This window comes from Ipomoea triloba, chromosome 15, assembly GCF_003576645.1.
Source record: "Ipomoea triloba cultivar NCNSP0323 chromosome 15, ASM357664v1".
NCBI lineage: Eukaryota > Viridiplantae > Streptophyta > Magnoliopsida > Solanales > Convolvulaceae > Ipomoea > Ipomoea triloba.
The window spans coordinates 1,485,816-1,513,766 of NC_044930.1; the positions used below are offsets into that span (position 1 = coordinate 1,485,816).

A 27,951-nucleotide genomic window follows, 5' to 3' on the forward strand; every position below is an offset into this window, starting at 1 on the left:
TTTTTAATTATTACATTAAAAAAAAAAAAAACTTCACTATTAAGAATACCTGCAAATGGGATTTTTTTTAATGAAGTACACGTACATTGTAACATTGCATTCTATATTTAGACAATGGACAATTCAATCCGATTCTTCCCACTGACAAATGCATCTCACCAACTCTTAACCGTTGACCCCATCCAATCTGTTATCTGTAGCCATACTCGACTCAAAAAGATCTATTTCATTAATATCTGATCATTAATCTATCCCAGATTCCCAGATTGAGAGATAAGAGGAAGATATATATACATATATAGACAGAGAGATAGGGGATAAGCAAATTCGAAGATTGCTAGAAGAAAGGGGAGGAAAAATGGTGTTCAACAGCTTACTGGTGGTAGGTGTGGCGAATGTTTCAGCAGATTTGTGCCAATACATAGCTTGCAATCCGGAACGGCTCAGCCGCGATCAAGTTCTGTATCTCCTCTTCTGCTTCCCCTGCCGTCAGCTCAGCCGCCTCGCTCTCTGTCTCTGGACCTTCTTCTGCTTCCCTTCTCCCGACCGATATCTCTCTTCCTCTTCTCCGTCGTCTTCCTCCTCGGATTCCGACTCCGATTCCGATCTCGAGGATTTGCACCCTCATATCCATTGATCTCCTAGGGTTGGATGTTTGATTTCGCCCCCAAATGTATAGTATTTCCCGTCTTTACCCTTTGATCTCGCTTCCTGTAATCGTTTTGTAATCTCATATGCAATTTAAGTATCTGATTATCATTAATTTCTTGATGCTGTTCATTGATGATTATGTTGGGGAAATTGATGTGCATATGATTGCGTTGTTGAAGGAAATGATTAAGAGCTTAGGTCTAATGCGTATTGTGGATTTGAATGAATTCCAAAATTTTGTTACTGTTTTTGTTTGCAGATGTGATTGGTTCTGTCTGTTTTTTGTCAATCATACATTTTGTCTTTTGTTAAGAACACTGTTAGCCTGATGTGATTCCTTGCTTCAAGGAGTTCAAGGGAAGGCATCTATCTATTCATAGTTTATTGGCAGACAACTTTGCTTTATGCCATATTTTCATAAGATTTTCTTATCACAATTCCTTGATCTCAACTTTGTGCATATTGTTTAAGAAGAAACATATGCCTAGCTTTTGATGAAATTTGTTTAAAGAACTATAAACAGAGGAGATCAAGACCTGGGATCATCTGGAGACCTTGACCAGCAGTGAAGACCCGGGAATCATTGGGAGACCTTGACCAATCAACGAAGACCCTTGTGCAGAGTGTACATGCAGGGGTAGGAACCTGGGGATTGACGGGATGACTCACGATATACCTCCTCTAGCTGCTCTTGAATTTGGGTTCGGGGGGGCATAAGATTAATCTAACGAATCTAGGATACCTAATGTATATAAAAAAAAACTATAAAAAGAGTGTTTCCACTCCACTTCTCCAGTCTGTTCCATTGGAAGTTTTTACCATTATTGTCTGATAGGCCAGTACAGATTTGACAAGTATGCTGGAAGTGTTTTGACTTGTTAGTTTTAGGCTTCAAGTTCTTGGATTGAAAAGGTTGCAACATTACATCAAACATGTCCTGTCTGATGTGAAGTTATGCTTTACTGTGAAGGAATCAACAGAGAGGAAATTTCATCTCATCAGGGGGCAATAGAAGAACAGTGATCCAGGGTGGAGTGCTTACAGCTTTCATAGTATTGCAGAACTCAAGCCTGCAAAATGAGTTTCAGTATTTCAGATTACCAGCCTGGTCCCATTGTTGTTAGAATTGTATGTGCTTGTAAATGATGGCTTTATTTTCCTGTTTCTATGTGTTGTGGTCTTCACATGGATCCCTTGTACAGTTGCTGTGAATCTGGATGCTCTCTTGGCTAGATAAAATGCCTGCTTTTGTACATTTGAATACTAATTTGCTTTAAACCATGTGAGTAATTATATCCACCTTTGTAAAACTTGGAAACTTAAGTCGAGCTGGTTGCGTTGTTGATTTGGTAGTCACAAGCTTTCAAATTCGACTCATATGGGGAGTGACTTATTAGTTTTTTCGTTTTGGATCAGTTAGCTATGTGCAAGCTAGGGTCATAACGCAAGGTAGGATTTCACTTAGAGCGTACTTTTGGATAGCGAATACATGTTTTTCCCATAAATCAAAAGAAATTTAAGTTGTTTATTTTAATTTTTTTTTTATTTCTATGACGAGAGAAATATGTATTCACTATATAATTGTTACTTTAGGACCTTAACAAATATTTTAGCTTTGTAAAATCTCATATTTAATCTAATAGGAAAATTATTTGCACAGAAAGTAGATTTCTTCAATTATGACAACAATTTCTTAGATGCCCATGTACAATCAACATAATTCAAAAAATGGTTAAAAATGGAAAAAATAAAAATAATGATAATAATTGAATTTGGGATTTGGGATGTGACCGGTGACCGGTGATCGGGTGCGGCGATTTCTCGCCGGAGGGAAGATGAAGAGTTGAAGATTCGGCTGCTTCTTTTGCTACCTACTTCGAGAAATTACGAAATAGCCATAATTATCTTCGTAATTATGAAAATGCACCACTCAACCACCCTTGTCTTCTAAACAATATTCTTCTCGCCCGTCTCCCGCGGTCGTCTTCTCGTCTTCTACCTCTCCTCGCCATGGCTTCGTCTACTGATACACATGTTCAGGTATCTCTCTGTAGATTTCGAGATTATTGGCTGATTCATCTGTGCTAATATATATGGTACGAGTGAGCAATTTAACAGTTATGTACCATTTCTGTTTTCTGTTTTAGAATGCTGGTGATAAAGCGAACCTTTATCAGTTGATTCAAGCTCATCAGGTATGAATTTCATCATGCTTTATTTTCTGGTTATTAAGTTTATTTTTATAATATGCATGTATGAGTTAGGATCGGTGCGATTAATTAGGTTTGGTGTTGCAGGAAAAGGCTGCTAGGCTGCCTCCTATTGAGGAAGTTAGGACAGTGCTCGAGTACAGCCTGCGCGGCATGCTCTCTACTTTCTCTCAGGTCATCCTAGTTTTTATTTTTATTTTTTTAAATTTATTTCTCTTGGATTGTGTTAATGTAGATAAGTACTCTTATCAATTTTGCTTGCCTGGCTTTAGAATTTTGTGAAGTTGTGTTGTTGATTTCTAGGTGCTTTGTGGTTTATTGACATTTTCTCAATCTCAGTGAGGAAGAATGGATCAAATGGTATTCTGACAAAGTAGTACAGTTAATGAAGAAAATACTCAAAATAGATAGGCCAATCTCTTTTTTGTTTTTTTTTTTTTGGGAATAAGGTTCAAATAAGCCACTGAACTACACACCAAAATGCAATTAGGCCATCGAACTCAAAAATAATGCAATTAGGTCCTTAAATTACACAAAATCATGCAATTTGGTCCAAAATGACTTGTTTTACCTGCTTGGCCGGTTACCAATTTTAAAATTAATATTAATAATTTTAAATAAAATAATTAATTAAAATTAAAATTTAAAAAAAAAACAGTTTCTGCTGTATTGTCTCCAGCCGAAACTGTTTTTTTTTTTTTAAATTTTAATTTTAATTTTAATTAATTATTTTATTTAAAATTATTTTAAAATATTATTTTAAAATTGGTAACCGACAAAGCAGGTAAAGCAAGTCATTTTGGATCAAATTACATGAATTTGTGTAGTTCAGGGACCCAATTGCATTTTTTTTGAGTTCAATGGCCTAATTGCATTTTGGTGTGTAGTTCAGTGGCCTATTTGACCCTTATTCCTTTTTTTTTTTCTCCCATTTTACATACATTTTGTTCACATGAATGAAGAAGGATGTAATACTTGTTAGACAAGAGAAGCTACCAATGGGCTAGAAACATGGTGGTTCCATGAATACTGGATTAGATACATAAGTCGCATGACTTGCTACTCTAATGCACTTGATCGCTGTTTATAACACATAATCTGTGTTTCAAAAATTGTATAATTGCTCTTCCGGATAAACTGTGCATAATGGTTGAACAAAATATCATAATGGCACTTGACTTTATATGAGCATAATACGCAGAGACTGTTGTTTTGTAATGGTTTTCATGAGTGCATATTTTGGCTCCATATTGGCTCACTGCAGTAATGCATTTATCATGCACAGAAACATGAAGGCTATCCATCAGGTTCCATGGTTGATTTTGCTTGTGATGCCTATGGATCTCCTATATTAGCAATCAGCAACTTGGCAGTTCATACAAAGGTTTGTGAATTTGCAATACTTCAGTTCAATGTAGGAAGCTAATGGTAATGTCTGAAACCTATATACTTTTTTTTTTGTCAGTTTGCCCATTTAACTGTTGCCTGTTGATTGTGATCAATATTGCTTTACATGTGCTGATTCACTGGCTAGTTGTAGCTAATATCTTGAGTCTTTGCGGAATTCTTTTAATTTTCTTTGCCTGGTTATTTTCTTTTTCATGTTCTTGAGATTTTAATGTGCAGGACCTCTTAGCTAATCCCAAATGCTCACTACTTGTTGCAAAAGATCCTGAGGATAGGACTGACTTAGTCATAATTGTGTATGGTGATGCAGTTCCTGTAAGTTGTCACTTTCTGATGGATTTGTCTTTTACTTTTCCCCATTTCTGTGAGTTTCACTTTATGTATCATGCCACCATTTTAAGAAAAACTGTGTATTAACTATGATGGTCTATAATGTAGGTTGCTGAAACAGATAAAGATGCAGTTCATGCAGCATACTTGGCAAGGCATCCTGATGCATTTTGGGTAACTTGTAGTTGTTTATCCCTAATCTGATTCTATGAAGGTTCATGGTGTAATAACCAATAATACATATTATCTATTTATATGTATTCATTTTGTGAAGGTTGACTTTGAAGATTTCCAGTTCCTGCGCATTGAACCCAAGGTTATAAAATATCTACCAGGTGTTGCGACAGGTTTATTGGTATCAGGTGGTGCCTCCTTCTTCGTCTTCTACATAATGAGTTGATTTTTAATGTCTCTATCTTTTGCTACTAAATTTCCTTTCTTTGGTTACTTTTAGAGTTCAGCGAGGAGGATTTTAGATCAGCGAAAATAGATCCAATATACCAGTTTTCTAAGCCAATTTCGGTATTACATCTTAATCATGATATTTATTGTAAATCTAAATTTATGTTCTATCTAATTCCATTCTTTCACCTATCAGTCCCACATGAATAAAGATCATGCAGAAGACACAAAGCTAATTGTACAGCACTCAACTTCTGTCACAGTAAGTACCTTGGATAGACTACGTGCTGATTGTTGGCACTATGAATTCCCTTCAGCATTTCATCTATAACAAATCCCTTTATGGTTGAAACTTAGACACACTTCCTAAAACTACTAGATTATGTTTAAGCTATATCGCACAAGTTTTGTTTTGTTTTTTTAATACATTAAAGTTTAGAACTGAATCCACTCTATTGGTCAGGTTGAGTTTGCAGAGATGCTGGATGTTGACAGTCTTGGTTTCAATGTTAAGGTGATGCTGTTAATCCATCTGCCTGTCTATCTATATATCCATGTTTTGTCTTATTTGTGTTATATGTACCTCATGAACCTTTGAGCTGTCAGTATTTATAATTTTGAGTTGGGACTTGGGAGGCTTCTCCAATTTTTAGAAACCATACTAAGCTTCACAATCCTTTTTCTTTTCCTTCCCCTCAAACTTATATTTATTGATTTTGACCATTTCCTTTTCTTCAGGCTGGGTACCAAGGAAGCACTTTCAAGCTCCGAGTCCCTTTTCCTAGACGGGCTGTAGAAAGAAAGTAAGATAAAACTTTTATTCCATTCATTCATCATAAAATATGATCTTCACAGTGGTTCTCCCTTTTGTAATTGTTTACTTTTGTCTTCTTAGTTACAAAATGCTTGAAACTTGTGAGATAGTTGATGAATTCTCTCGTTAAAGCAGATAAATTTCTGTTCACATTAGGCATTCTTAAAACATTGAAAAGTTGGTATGAACCTAAACCTTAACTACACCACAAAAGCTAGCATGAGTGTAAGTTTGACCCAAACCTTATATATTAAATCCAGATTGGGACGCATCAAAATTGCTTGTTCATCTCTTGGCCACTTACTTCTTGTTACACTAATCAACTTTCCATTAATAAATCTTTGCAGGGATGTAAAGACGCTCATAATTCAAATGCTTCAGGCTGCGAAGACACATAACTGATTTATCATCAATTAGGTACACTTTTCTCACTGAAAGTACTGTGCACTCTCAAGATTTTACACATGAAAAAGATGCTATATATTTAGCCTCCATAGACAGCAGTACGTACAGCTAAGCAACTTGTTGACACTGTTCGCGAGGTAGTAGACTATTTCTCCTACTTTATTCTTGTTTGGTGGGCGCAGGTTTGAACTATTGGGTTCCCATTGTTGCTTCTCCAAGTTGTTGCGTGTTGTATTACTCTGCCTAGTGGGCTTTAGAGCCGAAAATATACACTTGGTTGAATGGTAGCCAGGTGACGGTCATGCACTTGCAGCCCAGCCTGCGCAAAGGGTTTAGGCGTGAGGTTTCTATTTTAGGTTATGGTGACAATATAACAACTTCTTTCCTTGTTTATGATGATTACAGCCAATTTGATCATGTACAAACAAAAAACCTTTTTGAACTGTATTGACTACCCTCGTGTTAAGTGTCTTTACAGTATGTAGTATAATTACTTGTCGTGTGATTTCTCGGATGACTAAAGCATAAAGAGTCAATACTGTCCTCACGAGAGCTCAAACTCATGACATTCTATTTGAGAGTCACCTTCATACCACTAGACCACAAGATCATTGATTGTGTTGGCTGTCTTTACAGTATTTAGTATAGCTAAATATGAAACTTTTTAGGTGGTACTTGATGCAAATTAACTAAATATTAAACATTTTAGATGACACTTGATGCAAATTGACATAGTGTCGATAGTGAATGTTTCTTTATGAATTACAAGACTGGGTAATATCCTAGCAAGTTGATCCTAGACCAATCAAGATTTGCATTTATCTTTTCTCTACATCTCATGATCTCAGACAGCAAGTGGATAAGATGGATTCCAATCAAGATTTGTGTATTACCCAATGCTCACTAATCCATAAGTAACCCCAAAAAAAAATCATGCCATTAATATTGCACTCCATGCCGATGCTACTAGTAAAGCCACCATCAATCTATGGTCTCTTATTGGCCCCATTGGAACACCAAACAGAAGAAAAATTGCACGAAATTAATATGAATTTGCTGCGCAATACAAAATGAAATTACAGTTTTTGGGTTTGACTGACGGACATAATCGGAACAAATTTACAAGTGAACCAATTCTGCTACCACCCCTTTAACTACCCCTTAATTCAATCATTTCCGTAACGGAAAAAAAAAAATATAACAGACAAAGTTGGGGGAAAATCCTGACGCCGTTAGTCCTTTCATTCTGAATCACTTTCCACGCTGCCCATTGCCTTTAATCCTCTGGCTCTCTGCACCATTCAAACACCCCCCAATAAATTCAGCACTGACACACAACCCAGATCAAAATAGATTCCAAATAAATAAATAATTTTAATTAAGAGAAAAATTACAATTCTGTACTCCAATTATAAATGTAGTAGTGTAGTGCACACTTAATAATTTTTAAGTTATATATATATATATGACTATTTCTAATATTAAGTTATGGGCGGATCAAATCCGCCACGTGACAGAAATAGTCTTTAAAGAACTAAAATTATCAATTTATAAATAATTTAAGAGTTAAAAATGATCTCATAATTTATGAGTTAAAAATGATCTCTAAGATAAAAATACAATTTTTCATAATTAAAATTTAAAACAAAAAACAAAGGGAAGGTGGAAAATTTAGAAGTGAAAAAATAATTTTAAAAAATGACCCAACCAAACACATATCTTTTGGCAGACAATGAAAAGGATACCCTTTTTCTTGATGTCTTCCCTCCAAAGTGTGAAAGAGTTTAGGGGTATTTTACGCCGGCGAAAAACTAAGTCGGCCGGCCGGCCCTATGATCGGAGAAAGTAAAGATGTAGGAGAGAGAAAGGCATTGAGAGAGTGAAGAGTTGAAATTGGGAATTGGACATACCTTCTTAGTACTCTTCTTCTCTCTGACTTCATACCTCTCTAAAGACATGTCCGTTAACCATGCTCCCGGACTCACCAACTGCTCCGTCACCGGCGCCGGCAATAAATACAAAAAAAAAAAAAGAAAAAAAAATAGTCAGTCAAACATCCACCAACCCCATCACAGATCTTAACAAAATTGATCAGGAAAAAAAAAAACAAAAGGGAAATAAGAAGAAGAAGAAAAGATGCTTACAAGCAAAGTTCTTTGGATGATTTTAGCCCTCTTCTTAGGTCTTTGAGGAAGCTTACACCCTTTCATAGCCATGAAATCCTCTTCCTTTTCCTTGCTTGACAAAGTTATATACAGCTTCGGCCAAACCACCCCTCTATTGCTTTCGTCTCCGGCGTGATTTCCGGCTAGATTTCCCCCACCGCCGTCCACCGCAACTTTCCCATTTTCCTCCGCCGACCCTCTCGTCGGGTAACACCGCTCCTCCTTCTCCGGCGACCTCGACGCACTCCTCCGGTTCTCCGATCTCAACGCCGCCGTCTCAGAATTCCTATCCCCAACCAATCAAACCCAAAATTTTACCAAAATCCCAAAATTAAAATCCCTTTTCAGTTCAGATTTTTCCCAACAAAAGGAAATTCTACGAACCTGGTGTGGCGTGGAGGGAGAAAAGCGGCGTCTTTGGCGGAGACGGTGAGGAAGCGAGACGAGATTTTCCGGCGAAGCCTAGTGGCGTCTGAAGAAGAAGGGTCAGGGCCTCTAACTCTTACACATCGGAGCCTCTTTCTGCTCCCCCACTGTAAGAAAAACTCCGTTTCCGACGCTCTCTGGTTCTTGCCTTCCTTCTCCATCCCTGCTCAAAAAGATCCAATTTTTAACAACATTTCTCGCGAAACTCAGCAAAATCCATCAAACAAACAAGAACCCATGATTCCCACATAGATTTCAGCTCCGGGTAACTTTACAGAACACAATTCAAGTAAAATCAGAGGCCAAAACTCCCAAAAGACTCCATCTTTGGGTGATATGATACGCATCGGAAACAGAGTAATCCCCAAAACCCAAAATCCAAAACACAAAAAGAAAGGTGAAGATTGAAGAAGAAGTATACCTCAATTCATATAATCCTGAAACCAAAAAAAACAAATTAAAAAATACGGATTTTTTCCCAGAAATGATGAAATTATCCTCAAATGACAGGAAACCCAGATTCTGGATTATGAAGGAAACCTCCGATTATCTATGAAATTGAAGATTTTGAAGGTGGGGTGTGTGTGTTCTGTTTCTCTGCTTCTTCTCTGCCTTGTTTGCTCTTTTCATCTCATCTCTTTGCTATCTGCAGTTATATATCTGTATTTTCACGTTCTCCCAGGAGGATACATCGCAGCCGTCGGATTGCTTTTGATCGGTTTGCTGATGCCCCCTTGCGTATAACAAAGGACATTGCCCGAACCCGGCCCATCTGATACAGTTGGGACATTTAAATGGGGTGGGTGGGATCGGATTTAGCCCATTCAAATCCAAACTTTATGGCCCAGTCCATTTAAACTATAAGCCCATTGCCATTGCCCATTGATGATGGCCCCAAATTTTATAGGCTGATTTGAAACCTTCTAAGTCGAGATCCAACTTCCAAGTGGTGTTTTAGTCTAGAATTGCAGATAAAAAAGCCTTGGAGAAAATAAGTATTAATAAATGTATTTTTAAATTTAAAAAATAGAGGAATAGAAAATTGGTTGATGAGCTTTTCTATACATATTAGACGTCTAGTCGATGCTAAGGAAGCCGAGTAAATGGTCTAGTCGATGTCTAGAAGGTCTAGGCGGTCAACTCCTAAGTGGCGCTTAGACAGTCTAATCAGTCACCTAGAACACCAATTAAGATAATACGTTAGGCGGCCGACCGATGCCTAGACGAGATTTTTGCAACAGTAATCATTTTTCTATAATAATATAAGAAATGTGCAATGGACCACCCATCTCTTTGCAAATTGTTTAGGCATGAAATGGCTTAGGTGTGTGCCTAACTTTCATAATTAATCGGTCCTGCTCGAGGTTTTCCTTAATTATAAAATAATATAAGAAATGTGCAATGGACCACCCATCTCTTTGCAAATTGTTTAGGCATGAAATGGCTTAGGTGTGTGCCTAACTTTCATAATTAATCGGTCCTGCTCGAGGTTTTCCTTAATTATAAAATAATATAAGAAATGTGCAATGGACCACCCATCTCTTTGCAAATTGTTTAGGCATGAAATGGCTTAGGTGTGTGCCTAACTTTCATAATTAATCGGTCCTGCTCGAGGTTTTCCTTAATTATAAAATAATATAAGAAATGTGCAATGGACCACCCATCTCTTTGCAAATAATATAAGAAATGTGCAATGGACCACCCATCTCTTTGCAAATTGTTTAGGCATGAAATGGCTTAGGTGTCATCTCTTTGCAAATTGTTTAGGCATGAAATGGCTTAGGTGTGTGCCTAACTTTCATAATTAATCGGTCCTGCTCGAGGTTTTCCTTAATTATAAAAAAACAATAATAATAACAATTGTAATTTTACGAAATGAACACTAAATCAAATTCATTTTGGAAAAGGGAAATAAAAAAAATTGCCAACTAAAATATCTTAGTCCAGTCTATTCCTGAAAAGTCAATTTCACCCTCCCATAATCAAATTTGAAGCAACAAAGTCCTCAGAACATGCTTGAATGGAGGGGCATGATTGTCCCACAAGCAAAAGAAAAAATAAAGCACCACAATTCGTATAATCATTTTGTTTTCTTCAGGTCCCCCACTCACTAAGCAATTGTTGGAGAAGAAAACATTAAAAAAAAAAAAAAGCCATAGATAGTTGGTTATTGAGTGATAGATTATAGATAAAGTCACAAAAATATATAATTGAATTTTAGCGATCATAGTGTAAGAGTTGCACTAATATGGTGGGCACCAGACACTAGTTGTTCTATATAATAGACCACTGAGTTATTGAGATTTAATCATCGGACGAGAGAATTTTTTATTTTGTGATAAAAAGTTTTTGAAAATAAATAAATAAATTGGAGTGGAGCCCGCAACAGAAACACACAACCGTTGGCAACAGCTGGATGACATACCCACAACACAAAGGCAAAAAACCCTACAGCCTGTCAAAAGGCGGGCAGTCCGGGCAGGCAAGCCGAAACTAACGGTAAAGCAAAAGCGTGCACGTGGCTGGCGTAACGGTCACTTCGGGCAGCTCTGCGTTTCTTCTCCTCAGCCCATTTTTTGATATATAACCAAACGCACCGCTCCTCCGGCACCACCATTTTCAATTTGCTTCCCTTTCTCTCTCTTCTAAGCCTCCGAGAAATCCCTCTCAGAATTCCGCATTTCGCTCGCGATTCAGAAATGGAGGCAAGGAAGATGAACGTCGTCCTCTTCGCCGCTCTCCTGGTGGCTCTGGTGGCGCTCTCCGCCGTCCAAACCGCCTCGGCCGCCGATTCCCCTGCACCCGCTCCCGGCCCGGCCTCCGACGCCGCCGCCTTCGTCCCCGCCGCCGTTGCCTCCTTCGCCGCTCTCGCATTCGGATTTCTCTTCTAAACTTTGCGAGATGGGAGACGTGGCCTCCGAGCCTCTTCTACTGGATTCTAGTTCCCAATCTGACTAGCCTGTGGTGCGTCATGACTCGTGCATCATGTTTAGGTCAATTTCATTTGCTTTTATTTAGAAAGGAGATGAGATTCGATTCATTTCTGATTCTGTATTTTCTCCTTTTTTTTGTTTTTTGTTTTTTGTTTTTTCTTCTTCTTCTTCTTCCTGTTTTAATTCTTTGATATTATTATGATTGTACGTTTGAACATATTCATGTTGGTGATACTCAAATTTTTGTGATATGTATGTAATCCGTTATTCTTGTGGTAATTTCGTTCTCTGCTTGCAATTTCCATCCAAATTGCTCGAAACACCATAAACATTTAAGATCCTTCAATTATTCTGTCATTTCTGTGTTACATCGCACCTTCTAATGCTCTCCAATTGGCCATACCTTCCTTTGGAGTGACATGAAAACTGCAGTTAGTGTTTGAATGTGTACTGTCTCAATTTAAATTAAGAACGATTATAATTGATTGGCTTAAATTAAGATCGTTTGTTGTCAAAAAAAAAAAATTAAGATCATTTAGTTATTAAATAATATTAACAATTTAATTAATTTTGATTGGGTAATTGGCCATATCTTCATGGTCAATTGTGTAGCTTTAAAAAAAAAAGTTTGAAATATCTATGGAGTTTATTGTGTATTGTCGTTTGCTTTTTGTCAAGATCAGAATTGAAGTTAACTTGACCAAATCGTGACAAATACGTCCCACGCCGCAACATGTGGTTGTCCTTCTGAACAGTGCATTTTTTTTTTCGTGTGGGCGCCTCATACGAATTGACATTCCCAATACAAATGCGTTACATTATTGCACACAATGTAACGTACATAATTTAATATATATGTTTTTGAATTCAAGTACAACAACTAAAAAATACAATTGAAACGCTTTAACAATAGTTTAACTTCCAACTCGAGTGATCTATTCACCTTATTGCACACAATGTAACGTACATAATTTAATATATATATGTATTTTTGAATTCAAGTACAACAACTAAAAAACACAATTGGATATATATATGTATTTTTGAATTCAAGTACAACAACTAAAAAACACAATTGAAACGCTTTGACAGTAGTTTAACTTTCAACTCGAGCAATCTATTCACCTTACATAGGTTGATTTACCGTTTTACTGGATGTTTTTGTAAATTTAGCTTTCTACGGGATGTTTTGCTACACAGGATGAAAAAACTAAAATTTAGCTTTCTACGGGATGTTTTGCTACACAGGATGAAAAAACTAAATCATGAGGTTGTACTCACATTTCTTTTAAATGTTCAAGCCATGAAGATAACCCACAAATCTACAATCATGACATGGGGGACGATGATCTGAATAACAGTGTGAACCATATTCCAATACATCATTATTTCTTTTTATTAAAAGAAACGATTGTTGTTATCGTGAGTCTATGACATATCATGTTACAGATATGTATATTGTCCAATAAACTTATAATGTAATAATAAAATTATATTTTAGTGTTGTTATAATGAATCTAGTATATGTATAAAATGAAATTGAATAGTATAACTCATCGATATGTATATATATATTTTTTTGGTTGCCCAAAGGTACCCCTCCAGTCGATAGCCAGAAGACTAATCAAAACTTAAACCATGACTAATGAATTTGTAGATAGCCGATAGCTATAGATATGTATAGTATCAAATGAATTTGTAGTAGAAGGATAACTCGGACTTAAACCATGACTAATGGGCCCAGTGAGGCAGTGAGATCAATCAGAGTGCAGACCGGCCCAATGGCCCAATACGCCATCATTTGCAAGAAGGGTTTCTTCGGTGGCATTTCAGTAATTACACGCTTAGTAGAATCAACCATAAATCCTTGGCGAAGAGCCACCCATCTCCATCATCATCCTCAAAACCCTAGCTTCTTCCATTACCGGTAGCAGTAGCAAATCCACTTTGTATCATTCTCTGTCAAAGTTCAATTTTTTGCCTCTTTGAGTAGCCGTATGGATGAATTTATTCTCGATGTTTCATATTTGGCTTAGTTAGGAGGCATATAGCGAAACCCTTAGGACCCGAATTTAACTATTCGGGTCTTGAGATCGAGGCATTTTGAGTGGACCTTTGTTCTTCGCCGTCAATTGTCCTCCAAGCAGCCTTGGATATCCTTTCTGTCTCTTATACATTTGTTGTGTTTGGTTTGTATCGATATTCTCTTGATTGTTCATAGCTCAACAGTTTTGCCTCTGTTGTGATCGAACCGGAGGGAGAAGCTACTCGCAAACGCCGATTCGGTCCTCGCCGAGGCTTTGATCGAGTGAGCTTTTGTTCAAAGCTCTGTCGAATCGGTTTGAGGATGAGGAACGATTCATTTCCTTTCCTTTCCTAGTTAGGTTCGAACATTGTTGAAAATGCTTCGATTTTGGTTAGGTTTCTATTTTTGTTTGTGTAGTTTCGTGTTCAAATTGTTGTGTTATGGCTCTGGGAGTGTTAGATTTATATTTGCCCTCGAATAACCTAACCGGGAAGCTGATAAAGCTCATCGCCGTTGGGTCCAGACAGGGGCATATAGCAAGTAGAGAAACTGAGTTCTAACTTATGTTCGACTCAGTTTCGTGAATTATAACGAGGTGGAGAACTCTTGCATTTCTATTGCGTTCTTCGCTTACAGTTAACTTCGAACAGTTTTTAGTTAAATGCATAATCAAAAAAATCTGAAATCTGATACTCGAGATTATATAGTTGTGTTTGGAAGGCAGATGATGATTTGTACATTATTTGAGCTGATCTATAGATGAGGCTTCAAAATCCGAGCTTTTTAAAACTGATGCCTTCCAACAGCAACTTTCCATTATTTTTGATTCTGTGAATGCTGGACTAGCGGTGTCTCGAGATTTACAGCGATGAGAAGATACTTCCTGAGACCAGCGACATCAAACTCGATTGTCTGACCAAGCGGGCTCATATTGCCATCGGCCTTGCTTTTGTCAATATCTGATACATATATGAATTTGAATATGTTTTAGTTTATTGAACAGTGTTGCTATTATATTTTTTACAGCCCATTGGTCTTTCTCATTTTGTGATTTCTATTGCATTGGACTTTCTTGTTTGTGATGAAATTTTATGTCCTTTATTGCCCAGTCTATAAAAATACATTGGCCCAGAATGTGATTTTGCTGTATGTATAAAGTTGTCTAAATCAATCTATCATTGTTCTGGTGGGTCACGGATTTTATAATGGAATAAAATATCATTAATGGTGGGTGCTGTGTTGTTTTGCCAGCCTCTCTGTCCCTATCAAGTATCAACTCTAATAAAATATCTGGTTTGTATGTCATTAGGTTTGCATTAGTTGCTGTCATTTACTCAATCTAATTGTAATAAGAACAGGATTATTGTCCAACTGACTTGTTTAAAATATATTGTTTTGGGCAACATGACAGGACCTCCTTAACAGCCTACCCTTTACTGCAATATTAAAAACTGTTAAAACCCATTGTTAATTACTAATAGTTTATGAACTGGTTAGTGTACTTGAAGACAACTGTAAAACTTGATGGTGCAGAATTATAAAGAAATGGCTAAATGTATACAAGTGTCTGGTTAATGTGTTTGAAGAGGAGCATACAAGTGTCTCAAGAGATTCCTCATAGATTGTCTAGTTCTTTTTTTGTTAATGTTCATATATGTTAAACAAGTTGCCAGAATCTGTCTGGTCTGCTGATGTAAATGGTTTTATCAGTTTTATGGATTCCTCAATTAGATGCTAGAATCTTGGAGATTCTCATAGACAGGATACACAGACAATGTGTTAATGTAGCTCTTGTTTGTAGTGTAAAAAAGTGTTTCAAGAGATCCCTCATGTAAAGGGTACACAGACAATGTATTAAAATGTAACACTTGTTTGCACTTTGTAGTATACTGGTGTATGAAGGAAAGTATCTATGAATATCATATTCCATTAAGTACACAAACACAACATCATCAAGCATAAATATATTGGTAGCAATACAGAAGGAGCATTGTAGAAATACATAATCATTTTTGTTTTCTCCTGGTAAGATATGGAAATTCTAGAATTTATTTACTTAGGTTTAAAAATACTGGAGATGCAATTTGATTTTAAAGTGCATCATAATAACTTCCAATTGTGATGTGAGCTCTGGTGATGGGAACCCCTGAAATTGCTTGATTCAACCTTGTTGCATGGTGCACCATTTGCTTGATCCTCTGACATAACATGGAAATTTATAAATTTAGGGTGTTAGATCAATTGAACCAATGATTTTGTTTATATGAAAGGGTGAATTTTGCAGAATTGCTGACCTTCTCATCAGTGTAGATTTGAAACCGGAGTTTGTGATTTTTCCGGTGCTTCTGCCGGTTTCCGGCGATGAGGATGCATACTGTAGAGACAACGGCGGCCACTCCAAAAGAAAGAATAGCTCCAACTCCGGTCATGCTCCAGTTCAATAGATTCGGACCACCATTTTCATGATCACTACTGTCCCCATCATCTTCAACCGCCTGGTCAGCTTTGTACACTTCTCCGGCATCGACCTGAGGCATGACGGCGCTGTTGTTGGACTTGGGGGAGTCCAGTTTCATGTCGGAAGGGAAATCAGTTTCCTTAATTTTCTTGAAGAAAACTTGCGACACCCGATCCGGCTCAGCCTCCGTCGCCGCTATATCCATCTGATGATGATCACCGATGAACTGAACTGACGGGAGAGGGAGGGGGAGCAATTGGGTTGTAGTTTCGACGAATTGATTGGCCGGATTTACCGGCGGGGGGCAGACGAAGTAGTTCATCTTGAAGACATGACTGGTCGGAGCGGCGCCGTATTTCCTGGAAAATATCTTCTTCCCGGCACCGTCATCGTGGATTTGCAGAAACCCATCCTCCGGCAGCACTTCCCACTCATCAAGATCCATTTTTTCATCAAGTTTTGATGGAATTGAAGATTTGGGTGTGTGAATGTAGGGTTTTCTTGAATTATTGTATCCAAAAACGGAGGCTTTTCAGTTTTCACTGTGCCTCCATGGTTTTGGAACTTGGGGGAGTGAGACTTGTTTGGAGTAGTTTGACACGTAGCTGAGTTGAGAGGTTATCCTTCAGAAAGATGACAAGTGGGGGGTGGTCCTAAGTGGCCCCCACAGTAGAGAAAGTCATTAAATCCCCCTCTGATTGGGGTACCAGAAGTTTCTTTATTCTTCATTAAATTTATATAAAAATATTACTTTTGGTACATTTTGAGTATGTAACAAGTCTGTTGTAGTAAAGAATTGGATTCTATGATCTTTCTCCTATAAGCTTCTACACTATAAATTTTGCTTTCAAGTGAGTATTTTTTGGTGAGTGCAAATAAAATTTGAGTCGTTTAAACATGAAGTTGAAAGATTCATCGGTTTACCAGATGTAGTGAGGTTTGGATTAATTTTGAGATGATCTTATCTTATCAAAGGTTTGATAATCTTATCTCATGAATTGTAGATATTGAAACGGTATTAAAAAACAAAAAAGGAGAGTTTAGATTGCTTGTGGGAATTTGCTTTTAATAAAAGGGGATTATTATTTGTATAAAAAAGCAAAAGGAAGAAGATAGCACAATAGTCCAGGATTAGGTGTTGTGATTGGACTTGGAGGAGGACTGGAGGAGGTGTTATATCGTGGCAGTTTTGTCATCTCCCAACACTTTTACCAAAAATTTGGTATTTCACAAAAAATACGTGTAAAACAACATACCTATTGTCCAACTACATCATCATGATGGCAACAAACATTGAATTTGGGTTTTTATTACTTAGTATACTCATACTTCTATAATTAGACTTATATTATAATAGTGTAATATTACGTTGTGAATATTAATGTCCTTGCATCGCATGAGAACAAATACTATAATATATATATATAGTTTGAATTATTTAAATGAAAAATTTTCAAATCTCATGTGATATCTTTTCTTTTTATATTACCGAGATCTCATGTGATATTTTTTTATTTTAGTATTACCGACTATGTTATCATGTACTATATGTTCATAACTATTTTATGCGATATTTAATAACACAATACTTTATAATATATGCTAATAGTATGTTATGATGTTCAATATAACAACCAATTTAGTATTGCTAAAGAAAAATACATTACAAAATGAATTTTCATGATTAATGTTTTATTTTATCGTTTTTTAAAACATTGTGCGATGCACGGGGAAAATACTAGGAATACAAAATGTCCTCATCAGGACATGACGAACACTTCTGAGAGCATCTCATTACCATCGACTTGTACACACTGAAGTCCAACGTCAACTTTTGTGACGGCTCGTATCGCATTTTAAATCTGAAATTTTTTTGGGGCAAAAAGAAAACAAAAAGCTAATTAGATGGTCCAACGTCAACTTTTGTGACGGCTCGAAGCTAATTAGATGTAAAAATTTTAAACCTTACCGCCGGATTGCAAAATTGGCCAAAGGCCATGAATTGTGAAAATGTATTCTACTCGATCTTCTATACAATTATCTCCTTGGACGGGGCATAAACCAGGTGGCCAGTAGAGAGACAATACAAGTGCATGAATATGCACAACACTGTGAAAAGAGGCACAGAGAAATCAACATAATACTCTTCATAGTTAAAGTTTTACTTGTTATAATTAATGGTTGAAAGGTTTAATTTCATATTTATAAGTTGATTGGGAGAGTTTGGATGAAAGTAGGAAGAGTGGGCAAAAAGAAAACAAAAAGCTAATTAGATGGTCCAACGTCAACTTTTGTGACGGCTCGAAGCTAATTAGATGTAAAAATTTTAAACCTTACCGCCGGATTGCAAAATTGGCCAAAGGCCATGAATTGTGAAAATGTATTCTACTCGATCTTCTATACAATTATCTCCTTGGACCGGGCATAAACCAGGTGGCCAGTAGAGAGACAATACAAGTGCATGAATATGCACAACACTGTGAAAAGAGGCACAGAGAAATCAACATAATACTCTTCATAGTTAAAGTTTTACTTGTTATAATTAATGGTTGAAAGGTTTAATTTCATATTTATAAGTTGATTGGGAGAGTTTGGATGAAAGTAGGAAGAGTGTGCCATGGTGTGAGCAACCAAAAACTTACTCAAATGTTATCTAAAAGCAATCAAATGTGATATCCAAAAGCAATCAAATTATCTAATATTACCAACCAGCTAAGAATATGTAGCATCTATTTAAAAGCAATAAATATAGTCTGAATTTTGATTATCAGTATCTGATCATAGGAAAAATATAAATACAAACACACAAACAACTATTTCAGGGGCAAACAAGTTACACAAACTTACATATTGGAGTGGCAAATTACACAAATTTATCAATGCTAAGCAATAGACATAGGTGTACTATCAAACATTAATCACTGATGGTAAGCTTTGACTGTTTTGCATTAATTTCTAATAGTGACTTTTCTACAAGTATATATAACTTGGTATCTATATATAGATAACATTGTCATCATTTGCATGTATTTACAATATAATCCTTCTATAAGATGTAAAAAATTTAGTTAAATTAAATAATAATAAAATAATATACTCACCATGCGATAAGGTTGAGAATTATGCTCTAAGGAACCACAGCTCCCGACAACAGTATTGGCCATAAACCATGAATAGAAATAGAAATGTTCTCACGAGTATAGTTGTGCACAACCCTTTGAAAGGATTAACAGACAAATCAACAGAATGATTGTTAATGGTGGAAAGGTTCCATATTTATAGGGCTGATTTGAGCGTTAGGTTAAAGGCAGAAAGAGTGTGACTGGTTTGTTGATGGCATGAGGCGCGTGAGCCACCAAAAAAATGCCTCAAATGGTTAGTAATACGTGAGATTTAAAAAAAAAAAAAGAAAAAGAAAAAAAAGAACAAATAAGTGTATAACAAATATAGAACAAATTGTATGGTGCATAGGGATGAATAAAGGTTAAGTCAACCCTTAATATCATTTTAATTATACTATAGTTTCATTTGACAATATACGTTGTTGAATGAGCTCTCCGATTTTCTCATTTTCATTTTTTACACACACTAGTTTCATTTAAATTTTACTACAGTTTCATTTGACAATCGCAGTCAACATTGCTTTATAGACCATGGCCCACTGTATAACAACCGAAGGATAAAGGCGCGCTTAAGGCTTCAAAAAAGTCTAAAGATATATAATATATATACATATATATAATCATGATCATATGCCAACTGCTTTTCCCGTTCGAACTTGCTAACTACTAAAGGAATACACTGCAATTACAACAAGAATGCACCATAACGCATGTTTGCAGACATGCGTGGAGGACGTGCGAATATCTTCCGGTGCATTCCTTGAAAACATTTTTCAGTGTAAGATAACCAATATGAAGGACAATTTATAAATTTTTAGGAATGTACAATAAATAATGATCTCAAATAAGTTCAGATTTTGATGAAAAATAATTATTTCTACCGGATGTCTTTCCACTATAATCACTTACTCTTAAATTATAAATAATGAGTATGGAGTTTATATTTGACTTATATAAATATAATCCATATGAGAATCACTCTTTCTGTGAAAACTTAGACAAATCTAAACCACTAATATGCAAGATCTAATGAATGAAAATCAAATAAAAAATAAGCGGAATCATTTTTATAAATATTATAAATTCTTAAAATGAGTGGGGTAATTTTGATTATATATATATATATATATATAGAGGTGGGCTAAGTGGGGAGGGCCGCTATTCCTGCCTCATAGCAAGGCAATGTGGCAAACTATTGGTCCACACAGCTGTGTGAACCATAATAAAATGTACATTTTTAATATACTAAGTGTACATTATTTTTGTACTGAATGTACATTATACTATAAAAATAATGTACATTCAGTACATAAATAATGTATATTCCTTGAATACAATGTACATTATTTTTATATTGAATGTATATTATTTTTATATTGAAGGTACATTATTTGATTAGTATGGTCCACACATTGATGATTGGGCTAAGTCTAGCATTGAGATCCTACCATTTTAAGCTTGAATTATTTATGCAATGTATTCCACTATTCATCTAACTACCATTGGATAAACCATTATTAGTAGGTGCTATCATCCATCCCTAATAATACTCTACTTAATAAAATTAAAATAGGCTTTAAAAGTTCAAAGTCACATCATTCAGATGTGGATTTCATCAACTGTGCTATGGAAACCCCACAAAAATCCCAAAATTTTTGGTCATATTGGTGCTCTTACTGCTCTCCTCTGTAGCTCCTCACATCACAGAACAAAATTCTAACTGTAACCTTTTAGGCAATCAATGATGAATCTTAGGGTTTGAATTGAAGCAACAAAGAAACCCAAAGTGGAAATGTGGTGTAGAAAAAAGAGTTAATTATAAATCTTGAATCTTGATAACATATATATATATATATAGTTGGAGGAAATAATAATACAAAATTCACAACCTTAATCTTTAGTACAACAAAGAACAGAGAGGGGGAAGATCCCAGAGAGCTTCATGTGCAGGATCATTGACTGCTTGCATATATTCCTGCACCCCATGAACTGCATACAAAGATGCAGAAATTGATCTTTCCACTTTCATCCTCTCAAATTCTGAGAATCCCATTTCTGCTGTCTTGTTGAAATCCACCAATTCTTGTGCAAATTCAAGCCCTTGCTGGAAATTCCATGACACAATTGGCTTTGGTTCTGGAGAAGATGAAGAAGAAGATGATGATGATGAAGATCTGAGTTCCTGTTCTTCAGAACAGGTGCTCAGATCAGGCTTATAAGTATTCTCAAACAATTTCCCACTTTCTTGAATTTCCTGATCAGAAAAATTTGGAATCTTGAAAGTGGTACTAGGAATGGCACTAGTACTAGTAGTACTATTAGAGGGAGATGATGAATTGTTGTGTTGAGGGCTCGGGTGATACGATCCCACATCATCAGCCCGCTTTGCATTATTCTTCTTGGTGTTGAATATTTTTCTGATGCGCGAGGCGAGGGCAGAGTCGGGTGGGAGGCAAGTGACGAAGTTGGTTCGAGTGTTTGAGCCTCGGAGAAGGCAGGCCGCCTGGTCATAAGCACAGGCGGCTTCCTCTGCAGTCTCGTAGGTCCCGAGCCACATCCGTATCTTCTGTGTCGTGTCTTTGATCTCCGCTACCCATCGCCCCGAGGGCCTTTGCCTCACCCCAACAAACTTGGAGTTGTTGTTGTTTCGGGTTCTGCCTTTGAATTTGGGCAGTTTGTTCACAGGGATGACTTGTTTCTGCTGGAAATGGATTTCCATTTTTGGGAGGGAATATGGGGTGGTTTTGAGGTTGTCTCTATAAGTCTTTGTTTATGATGTTGTGGACAGCTATCCCACCATGTATATATATATATATGTGTGTGTGTGTGTGTGGGTATCAGTCTATGCATACATGTTTGAAGGTCTGAATTCTCAAGACTCAAAAGTTTTGTTGCTTTTGAATTTTGTGTTGTTTTCTGGTGTTTGTTTGTGTTAGAGGAAACCTTTTTTTTTTTTTTTTATACCTTGAAAAGGACATTCTTATTAGAGCATGACCTATTCCCCATCAAAATTTAATCATGGTTGGTGTGACTATATTGTCTAAATTGTCCTAAAGTCCAAAGATTTTTTCCTGCTTTTCTTTCTAGCTACACAATATGCTTAGTGTTTCCCTAGTGTTAAAAGAAAAATGTTAAGCATGTCTCAGGTCATAATTCAGTTAATTAGTTAATCAATTCAAATTAAAGTTAATGTCTTACCTGGGTAGCATTATAATTCGCATGCTTGAATCTTACTGATGGGAGTAATATGCATTTGTTTCATTATATTGTTAACACTAACGTATTAAACTCATGAGAATTTGAGTTTGTTGAGACACATTTTATAATTTGCTCTTCTATCAAAAGCTCTAGAGGTACAGGTAGGGGTATGATTATATTAAGGTGTAATTTTTTTTTTTTTGTTAAATAATAATGAGTGTGTTATAGGAGTTGATTCTTCACCATATTTCTAAGATTTATTACTGGAAGAAAAAAAAAAAGAATTAAATATTGTGGCTCACATATTTTTTTAATCAATTATAGTATGTCACATCAGTGAGAAGTAAAAAGTTAAAGTACATGTACCAGATGTCGCGTAGCTAACCAACTAGCTCCAATCATAAAAATTAAAGCAACGTATAACTCTTATAAGATTCAAAGTTAAAACCTGATGCTTAAATCAACTGTCAGCTAGAGTTTCATTTCATTCAATTGCTTGTTTCTGCAACTTGTTGACTTCATCAAAATCAACCTAGTATACTTCAAACTTCTTTGTTGTCTTAACGCTTCGTTAATACCGTTATAAAGAAGGTTTCTTTGCGATAAGTTAAAACAATATAGTAACAAGAAAAAGAAAAGATTTGACTGTGTAATATGGTAAACTTTGTGAAAACAACCCAAAAAGTTGTAGAATTGGTTCTTTTGTTGTAACATTGTTGTAAGTTTACTAGGTATGTATGTCTTTATCTTCACAATTTGGTCAAAGTGGAATAAAAACATGCCACGTGGAAGCAATATAGAAACCTTCTAATAATCCAACTGGCAAGAGTTAAAAAAATTAATTAATTAATTAAAATTACAATTTTAGAGTTTAAAAAATTAGATAATTAAAATATTAGAGATGAAATAAATGATAATGACATAGCCAAAAAGAATACTGCTTTTCAGAGCTTCAACCACTCTATTATGTCGTCTACGAAATCTTCATTTTTTTAAAGCTAAAAATTTAAAAGTTTAAAAAACAAAATTGATGTCCTATTTACCTTCTCCACTTGCCTATTTTTCATTAAAATTTTAGTTTATTTTAATATCAATTATTGCAAGTGTCAATATATTAATCTCTTGTTTTTGTTTTAGATTTGAATTTAATGGTTAGAAGACATAGAAACTAATTAGGACAATGTTTAAACTTAAGCGTGCCTATTATGAGTAAAACATGGCTAGTGACTTCCTTGCTAGAATGTCCTTGGAGCATGATTGGGGTTTGCGTGTTGGATTAAGTCTTTGCTGGTCTTGAAATTGGGAGAGTTTTATTCGAGAATAAACCAAGTGTTTTTTTGCCATGAAGGATTGTTTATTGGCATCGATAGCTTTGTTTTGTATTTTTTCTGGTTTATACTGTACCATTGACTTCCAAAAATAAAATTGCATTAAATATTGTATAATTTGGCATGTTCAACCATATCATTACCGAAACTCCGAAAGTATACACTAAGAAGAACTCATCAATTATGAGACTGACTCGACCGAGAAAGTGTTGGCAACAATTAAACTCATGACATTCTGATGCATGAATTATGTTTCACACACTCGACTATCATTTTTTAGACAATTTGATATATTTTTATTTTTTATTTTTTGGGAATCCACGAGGTGTTTAGGATTTTTCTTTGTCCGTTTAACGATCCGGGTCCAACCGGCAATTAATTTCCGCTCGCTCCAAAAGGCAGAGAAGCTTACCTAGGAAAAATCGTCACTTGTGAAAATCAAACTAAGATTCACTTGAAATTCTTCCCCACAAAGAGAGCCCACTTAACTTAGGTTGTCATCCATTAATTTGTTAGTAATTAATGAATAAAAAAAAGGGTGACATATTTACCAGTCGCATCATTAGCATAAATACATGCCAAACAAGTTGACTTTACAAACCAATGGTGAGCCTAGAAGAGCATATATTAGGTAGGCTCTTTTCTAAATTAATTTGTTGCTTTATTTTTATTTTTATTTGGGTATATTAAAACTTAGACAAGAATGTATAATTTCAATTCAAAAATAGTATATCATTGTTTCCAAAAGGTTGAATCTTTAGCTTCAAGGACTCTCACGTCCCGGTCCAATAGAGCATCTGGGGAGTATAAACCATGATAACTCAGCTGAACACGGAGGCTAGATTTTTGCTTACTGCTGCACACTCAATTATAATTATAAAAATCAAATTTAATTCTTTATAATCCGTATGAACTGTCCATATTAACTTGATCAATTAACCCCTTAGCCTAAATTAGTTACATATGTTAGGGATTTATGTTTTTCTTTTAGTTTAAAATGTTTTTTAAAGGATGTTGGTATTATTTATTAGAAGATTCCATCTAGTTTTGGAAACAAACAAAAATGAACTTTTCGTAGAAATACAATATAATGATTACAAGAATGAAGATAAAAGCAGACAAGGGAGAATTATTCCTAGTTCAAGACTCAGATGCCATGCTGAATTCTATGCCCATATGTTATTTTTATTTTTAAATTTTTTAACCATAGAATAGTATATGCCCGTACCTTGATATAAAGAGTAGGTCATGTGTATGTTTTTATAATTTTTAGAAAAAAAAAACATTTAAAAAAATTATTTGTTGTAATTATCCTCTAATTCAGTATATTGGTCAAATACACAATATTTGTTGTGTTATAAACAATTTTTTTTTGAATACAATATTTTATGTGATACCAATAATACACAATGAATTATGGCCTTTTCAAGTGCCATTATTTTTATTCAAAGATTCCATCTATTTTGGTAAGATACAAAAATGCCAAGTCTGCACTTTTAATCAAAAATATAAAATATGGAGTGTATGTAGGAATGATAATGAAGTACAAAACATAAAAAACAACTAAAATGTTCTAGATAGAAACCATCAAATCGATTACAAAAAGCATGATCAATCAAGCCTCCAAAATCTTTTATTTGTATTGCGCGCTATGTAGGTAATTTCGCCACTGTGCCCTAAGCGGGTTAAGTAGCTTAGGGTGATTATGCCTACTAAACTAAATTCATTATGTTTATGTTAAAGAACAAAAAAAAAAAAACAAACAAATTAAAACAAAACAAACAAACAAAAACAAAAAGTTACTTAGATGTAAAAAATTTAAATCTTAGTTAAATTAAACAATAATAAAACAACATACTCACCCTACGATAAGGTTGAGAATTATGATCTACGGGAAACAAAGCTCCCGATAACAGTATTGACCATAAGCCATGAACACTAAAATGTTCTACGACTCGGCCTACTATACAATTAGGCCCCTCAGCCATGCACAGACCAGGGACCAATAAATGGATAGGACAAAAGCCTCCCACAAGTGTTGTTATGCATAACCCAGTGAAAGACACGACAGACAAATCAACAGAATCATTGTTGTCTTCATACTTGAGTTTTACTTGACTGTTAATAGTTGAAAGGTTTGATATTTATAGGTTGATTTGGGGGTTCGCATGAAGGTACAATTAGGCCCCTCAGCCATGCACAGACCAGGGACCAATAAATGGATAGGACAAAAGCCTCCCACAAGTGTGGTTATGCATAACCCAGTGAAAGACACGACAGACAAATCAACAGAATCATTGTTGTCTTCATACTTGAGTTTTACTTGACTGTTAATGGTTGAAAGGTTTGATATTTATAGGTTGATTTGGGGGTTCCCATGAAGGTTTCATGCGAACCCCCAAATCAACCTATAAATATCAAACCTTTCAACTATTAACAATCAAGTAAAACTTAACCATGAAGACAATAATGATTCGGTTGATTTGCCTGTTGTGCCTTTCATTGGTTTATGCACAAGGACGCATTCATCCTCTCCATTTATTGGGCCCCTGGACTTTGCATGGGGCCTAATTGTATAGTAGGCCAAGTTATTGAACACTTTAGTGTTCACGGATTGTGGCCAATACTGTTGTCGGGAGCTGTGGTTTCTGTAGATCATAATTCTCAACAAACGTTATCGCAGGGTGAGTATGTTGTTTTATTATTGTTTAATTTAACTAAGATTTAAATTTTTTACATCTAAGTAACTTTTTGTTTTGGTTTGTTTGTTTTGTTTTGTTTGTTTGTTTGTTTGTTTTTTTTTAATCTTTAACATAAACATAATGAATTTAGTTTAGTAGGCATAATCACCCTAAGCTACTTAACCCGCTTAGTGAACAATGGCGAAATTACCTACATAGCAATACAATGGTTGTAGTCATCATATATAATTTTTACTTGATTGTTAGTACAATGGTGATTGTTGAAAGGTTCCATTTTGCCTAATTTATAGGGCTGATCAGCAGTTAGGAGTTTAATTTTTATTTATTTATTTATAAATACAACGAAAGAACAATTAGAAGGACTCTACAAATAGTCAAATATGTTACAAAAAGCATTGCCAAGCTAGTCTTACTGACTTCTCAGGAGAAGATCAGATGTCTGTTTGGTATTAGTGTAAATAATGTAAGAAAAATTAAACTAGGTAAACTAGGTAGGATAGGATTATAAAAGAGTACAAAACTTGATAGGACTCTCAAAGCACGAACTAGGTTCACTATTATACTAAAAGTTTTAATTTACCAAAAAAAAATTATACTAAAAGTTTTAATCCATTCTTATATTATTGTAAATTTGAAAATTATAATTAATTATTTGAAAAATTATTATAATTAAAATAGTATATGCCATTAAAATTATTAAAATTATTATAATTAAAATAGTTTTATAACATTAAAATAATAAGAAAATTATAATTATTTGAAAAATTTAGAATACATACCAATCGGCGCCGATGCCAATAGTATATGATAACATAATTATACTAAGTATGTGTAATAGTACCATTAGCTTTGTGCTCAAATGGCATGTAGTGGCTCTCCCATACAGGAGGTCACGAGATTGAGCCTCGGTAGAGGTGATACTAACACTTTCTGCTTACAGATACTATCATATCTATACATTATGATACGAGGTACAATTAGTATCGATTGGTTCCTTAAAATTTTCTATAATTATAATACTATTAATCCAATATCCTAAATTAATTATGTCATAACTACATAATATATTATGCTGGACATTATCTATTAGACAAGGGGGAATTATTCCAAGTTTAAGATTCAAAACTGCTGCTGAAGATGGTCAGATGCCATGCTAAATTAAATGCCCCAAAATATATTTTATTTTATTTTATATTGGATCATAAGGAAATCCACGCTATCACTACTCCAAAATGTTCACGGGTAAACTTCACTAGCCCTAAAATAATAGGAGAGGTAAATTATGTGTGACGAGCTCAACTGATATGTGTTTGAATATATATATATATATATATATATATATATATATATATATATATATATATATATATATAT

The 27,951-nt window shown here is 35.2% G+C and overlaps 4 protein-coding genes and 3 non-coding genes across 8 annotated transcripts; 4 read left to right on the forward strand and 3 right to left on the reverse strand.

Annotated features, from left to right (window-relative positions):
• The first annotated feature begins 2,406 nt into the window (after nt 1-2,406).
• Nucleotides 2,407-6,724, forward strand: LOC116007031 (glutamyl-tRNA reductase-binding protein, chloroplastic-like). The gene is made up of 13 exons (XM_031247597.1): nt 2,407-2,691; nt 2,799-2,846; nt 2,949-3,035; nt 4,147-4,245; nt 4,488-4,583; nt 4,707-4,772; nt 4,873-4,960; nt 5,053-5,120; nt 5,197-5,262; nt 5,464-5,514; nt 5,739-5,803; nt 6,162-6,231; nt 6,402-6,724. Exons 1-12 carry the CDS (start codon nt 2,662-2,664, stop codon nt 6,214-6,216), a joined length of 819 nt encoding a protein of 272 aa, XP_031103457.1. The 5' UTR covers nt 2,407-2,661; the 3' UTR covers nt 6,217-6,231; nt 6,402-6,724.
• Nucleotides 6,725-7,185: 461 nt separating this feature from the next.
• On the reverse strand, nt 7,186-9,475 carry LOC116007032. Of its 2 annotated transcripts, XM_031247599.1 has the most exons (6): nt 9,351-9,475; nt 9,232-9,247; nt 8,769-8,973; nt 8,364-8,670; nt 8,130-8,207; nt 7,186-7,511 (listed from the first exon to the last, which is right to left on the reverse strand). In XM_031247599.1, the coding sequence occupies exons 3-6, from the start codon at nt 8,969-8,971 to the stop codon at nt 7,461-7,463; spliced, it is 639 nt and encodes a 212-aa protein (XP_031103459.1). In that variant the 5' UTR covers nt 8,972-8,973; nt 9,232-9,247; nt 9,351-9,475; the 3' UTR covers nt 7,186-7,460. The 2 variants fall into 2 exon arrangements, with proteins under 2 accessions (XP_031103459.1, XP_031103458.1); XM_031247598.1 differs by having other exon boundaries at nt 9,232-9,443.
• Nucleotides 9,476-13,768: 4,293 nt separating this feature from the next.
• On the forward strand, nt 13,769-13,902 carry LOC116007729. The gene has a single exon (XR_004095332.1). It is a non-coding gene; the product is annotated as a small nucleolar RNA U19 (small nucleolar RNA).
• Nucleotides 13,903-14,235: 333 nt separating this feature from the next.
• On the forward strand, nt 14,236-14,334 carry LOC116007735. Its single transcript, XR_004095338.1, has one exon. It is a non-coding gene; the product is annotated as a small nucleolar RNA snoR138 (small nucleolar RNA).
• Nucleotides 14,335-14,487: 153 nt separating this feature from the next.
• LOC116007713 lies at nt 14,488-14,568 on the forward strand. Its single transcript, XR_004095318.1, has one exon. It is a non-coding gene; the product is annotated as a small nucleolar RNA SNORD36 (small nucleolar RNA).
• A 1,090-nt stretch (nt 14,569-15,658) lies between these two features.
• LOC116006607 lies at nt 15,659-16,830 on the reverse strand. Its single transcript, XM_031247047.1, has 2 exons — nt 16,064-16,830; nt 15,659-15,967 (listed from the first exon to the last, which is right to left on the reverse strand). The coding sequence occupies exons 1-2, from the start codon at nt 16,670-16,672 to the stop codon at nt 15,860-15,862; spliced, it is 717 nt and encodes a 238-aa protein (XP_031102907.1). The 5' UTR covers nt 16,673-16,830; the 3' UTR covers nt 15,659-15,859.
• Nucleotides 16,831-21,214: 4,384 nt separating this feature from the next.
• On the reverse strand, nt 21,215-22,093 carry LOC116007625 (ethylene-responsive transcription factor ERN1-like). The gene has a single exon (XM_031248346.1). The coding sequence runs from the start codon at nt 22,066-22,068 to the stop codon at nt 21,247-21,249; it is 822 nt and encodes a 273-aa protein (XP_031104206.1). The 5' UTR covers nt 22,069-22,093; the 3' UTR covers nt 21,215-21,246.
• Between the last annotated feature and the right edge of the window lie 5,858 nt (nt 22,094-27,951).

Bases quoted from the DNA above. Each gene is read 5' to 3' on its own strand.
- LOC116007032 (XM_031247599.1), bottom strand. From the start codon at position 8,971: ATGGAGAAGGAAGGCAAGAACCAGAGAGCGTCGGAAACGGAGTTTTTC. The intron at 8,671-8,768 runs GTTCGTAGAATT...GGTTGGGGATAG, and splicing joins CTCCCTCCACGCCACACCAG to GAATTCTGAGACGGCGGCGT. The intron at 7,512-8,129 runs GTATGTCCAATT...TGAATGGTGCAG, and splicing joins AGAAGAAGAGTACTAAGAAG to AGAGCCAGAGGATTAAAGGC.
- LOC116007031 (XM_031247597.1), top strand. From the start codon at position 2,662: ATGGCTTCGTCTACTGATACACATGTTCAG. The intron at 2,692-2,798 runs GTATCTCTCTGT...TTTCTGTTTTAG, and splicing joins CTACTGATACACATGTTCAG to AATGCTGGTGATAAAGCGAA. The intron at 5,515-5,738 runs GTGATGCTGTTA...CCTTTTCTTCAG, and splicing joins GTCTTGGTTTCAATGTTAAG to GCTGGGTACCAAGGAAGCAC.
- LOC116006607 (XM_031247047.1), bottom strand. From the start codon at position 16,672: ATGGATCTTGATGAGTGGGAAGTGCTGCCGGAGGATGGGTTTCTGCAA. The intron at 15,968-16,063 runs GTCAGCAATTCT...ATGTTATGTCAG, and splicing joins AAATCTACACTGATGAGAAG to AGGATCAAGCAAATGGTGCA.
- LOC116007625 (XM_031248346.1), bottom strand. From the start codon at position 22,068: ATGGAAATCCATTTCCAGCAGAAACAAGTCATCCCTGTGAACAAACTG.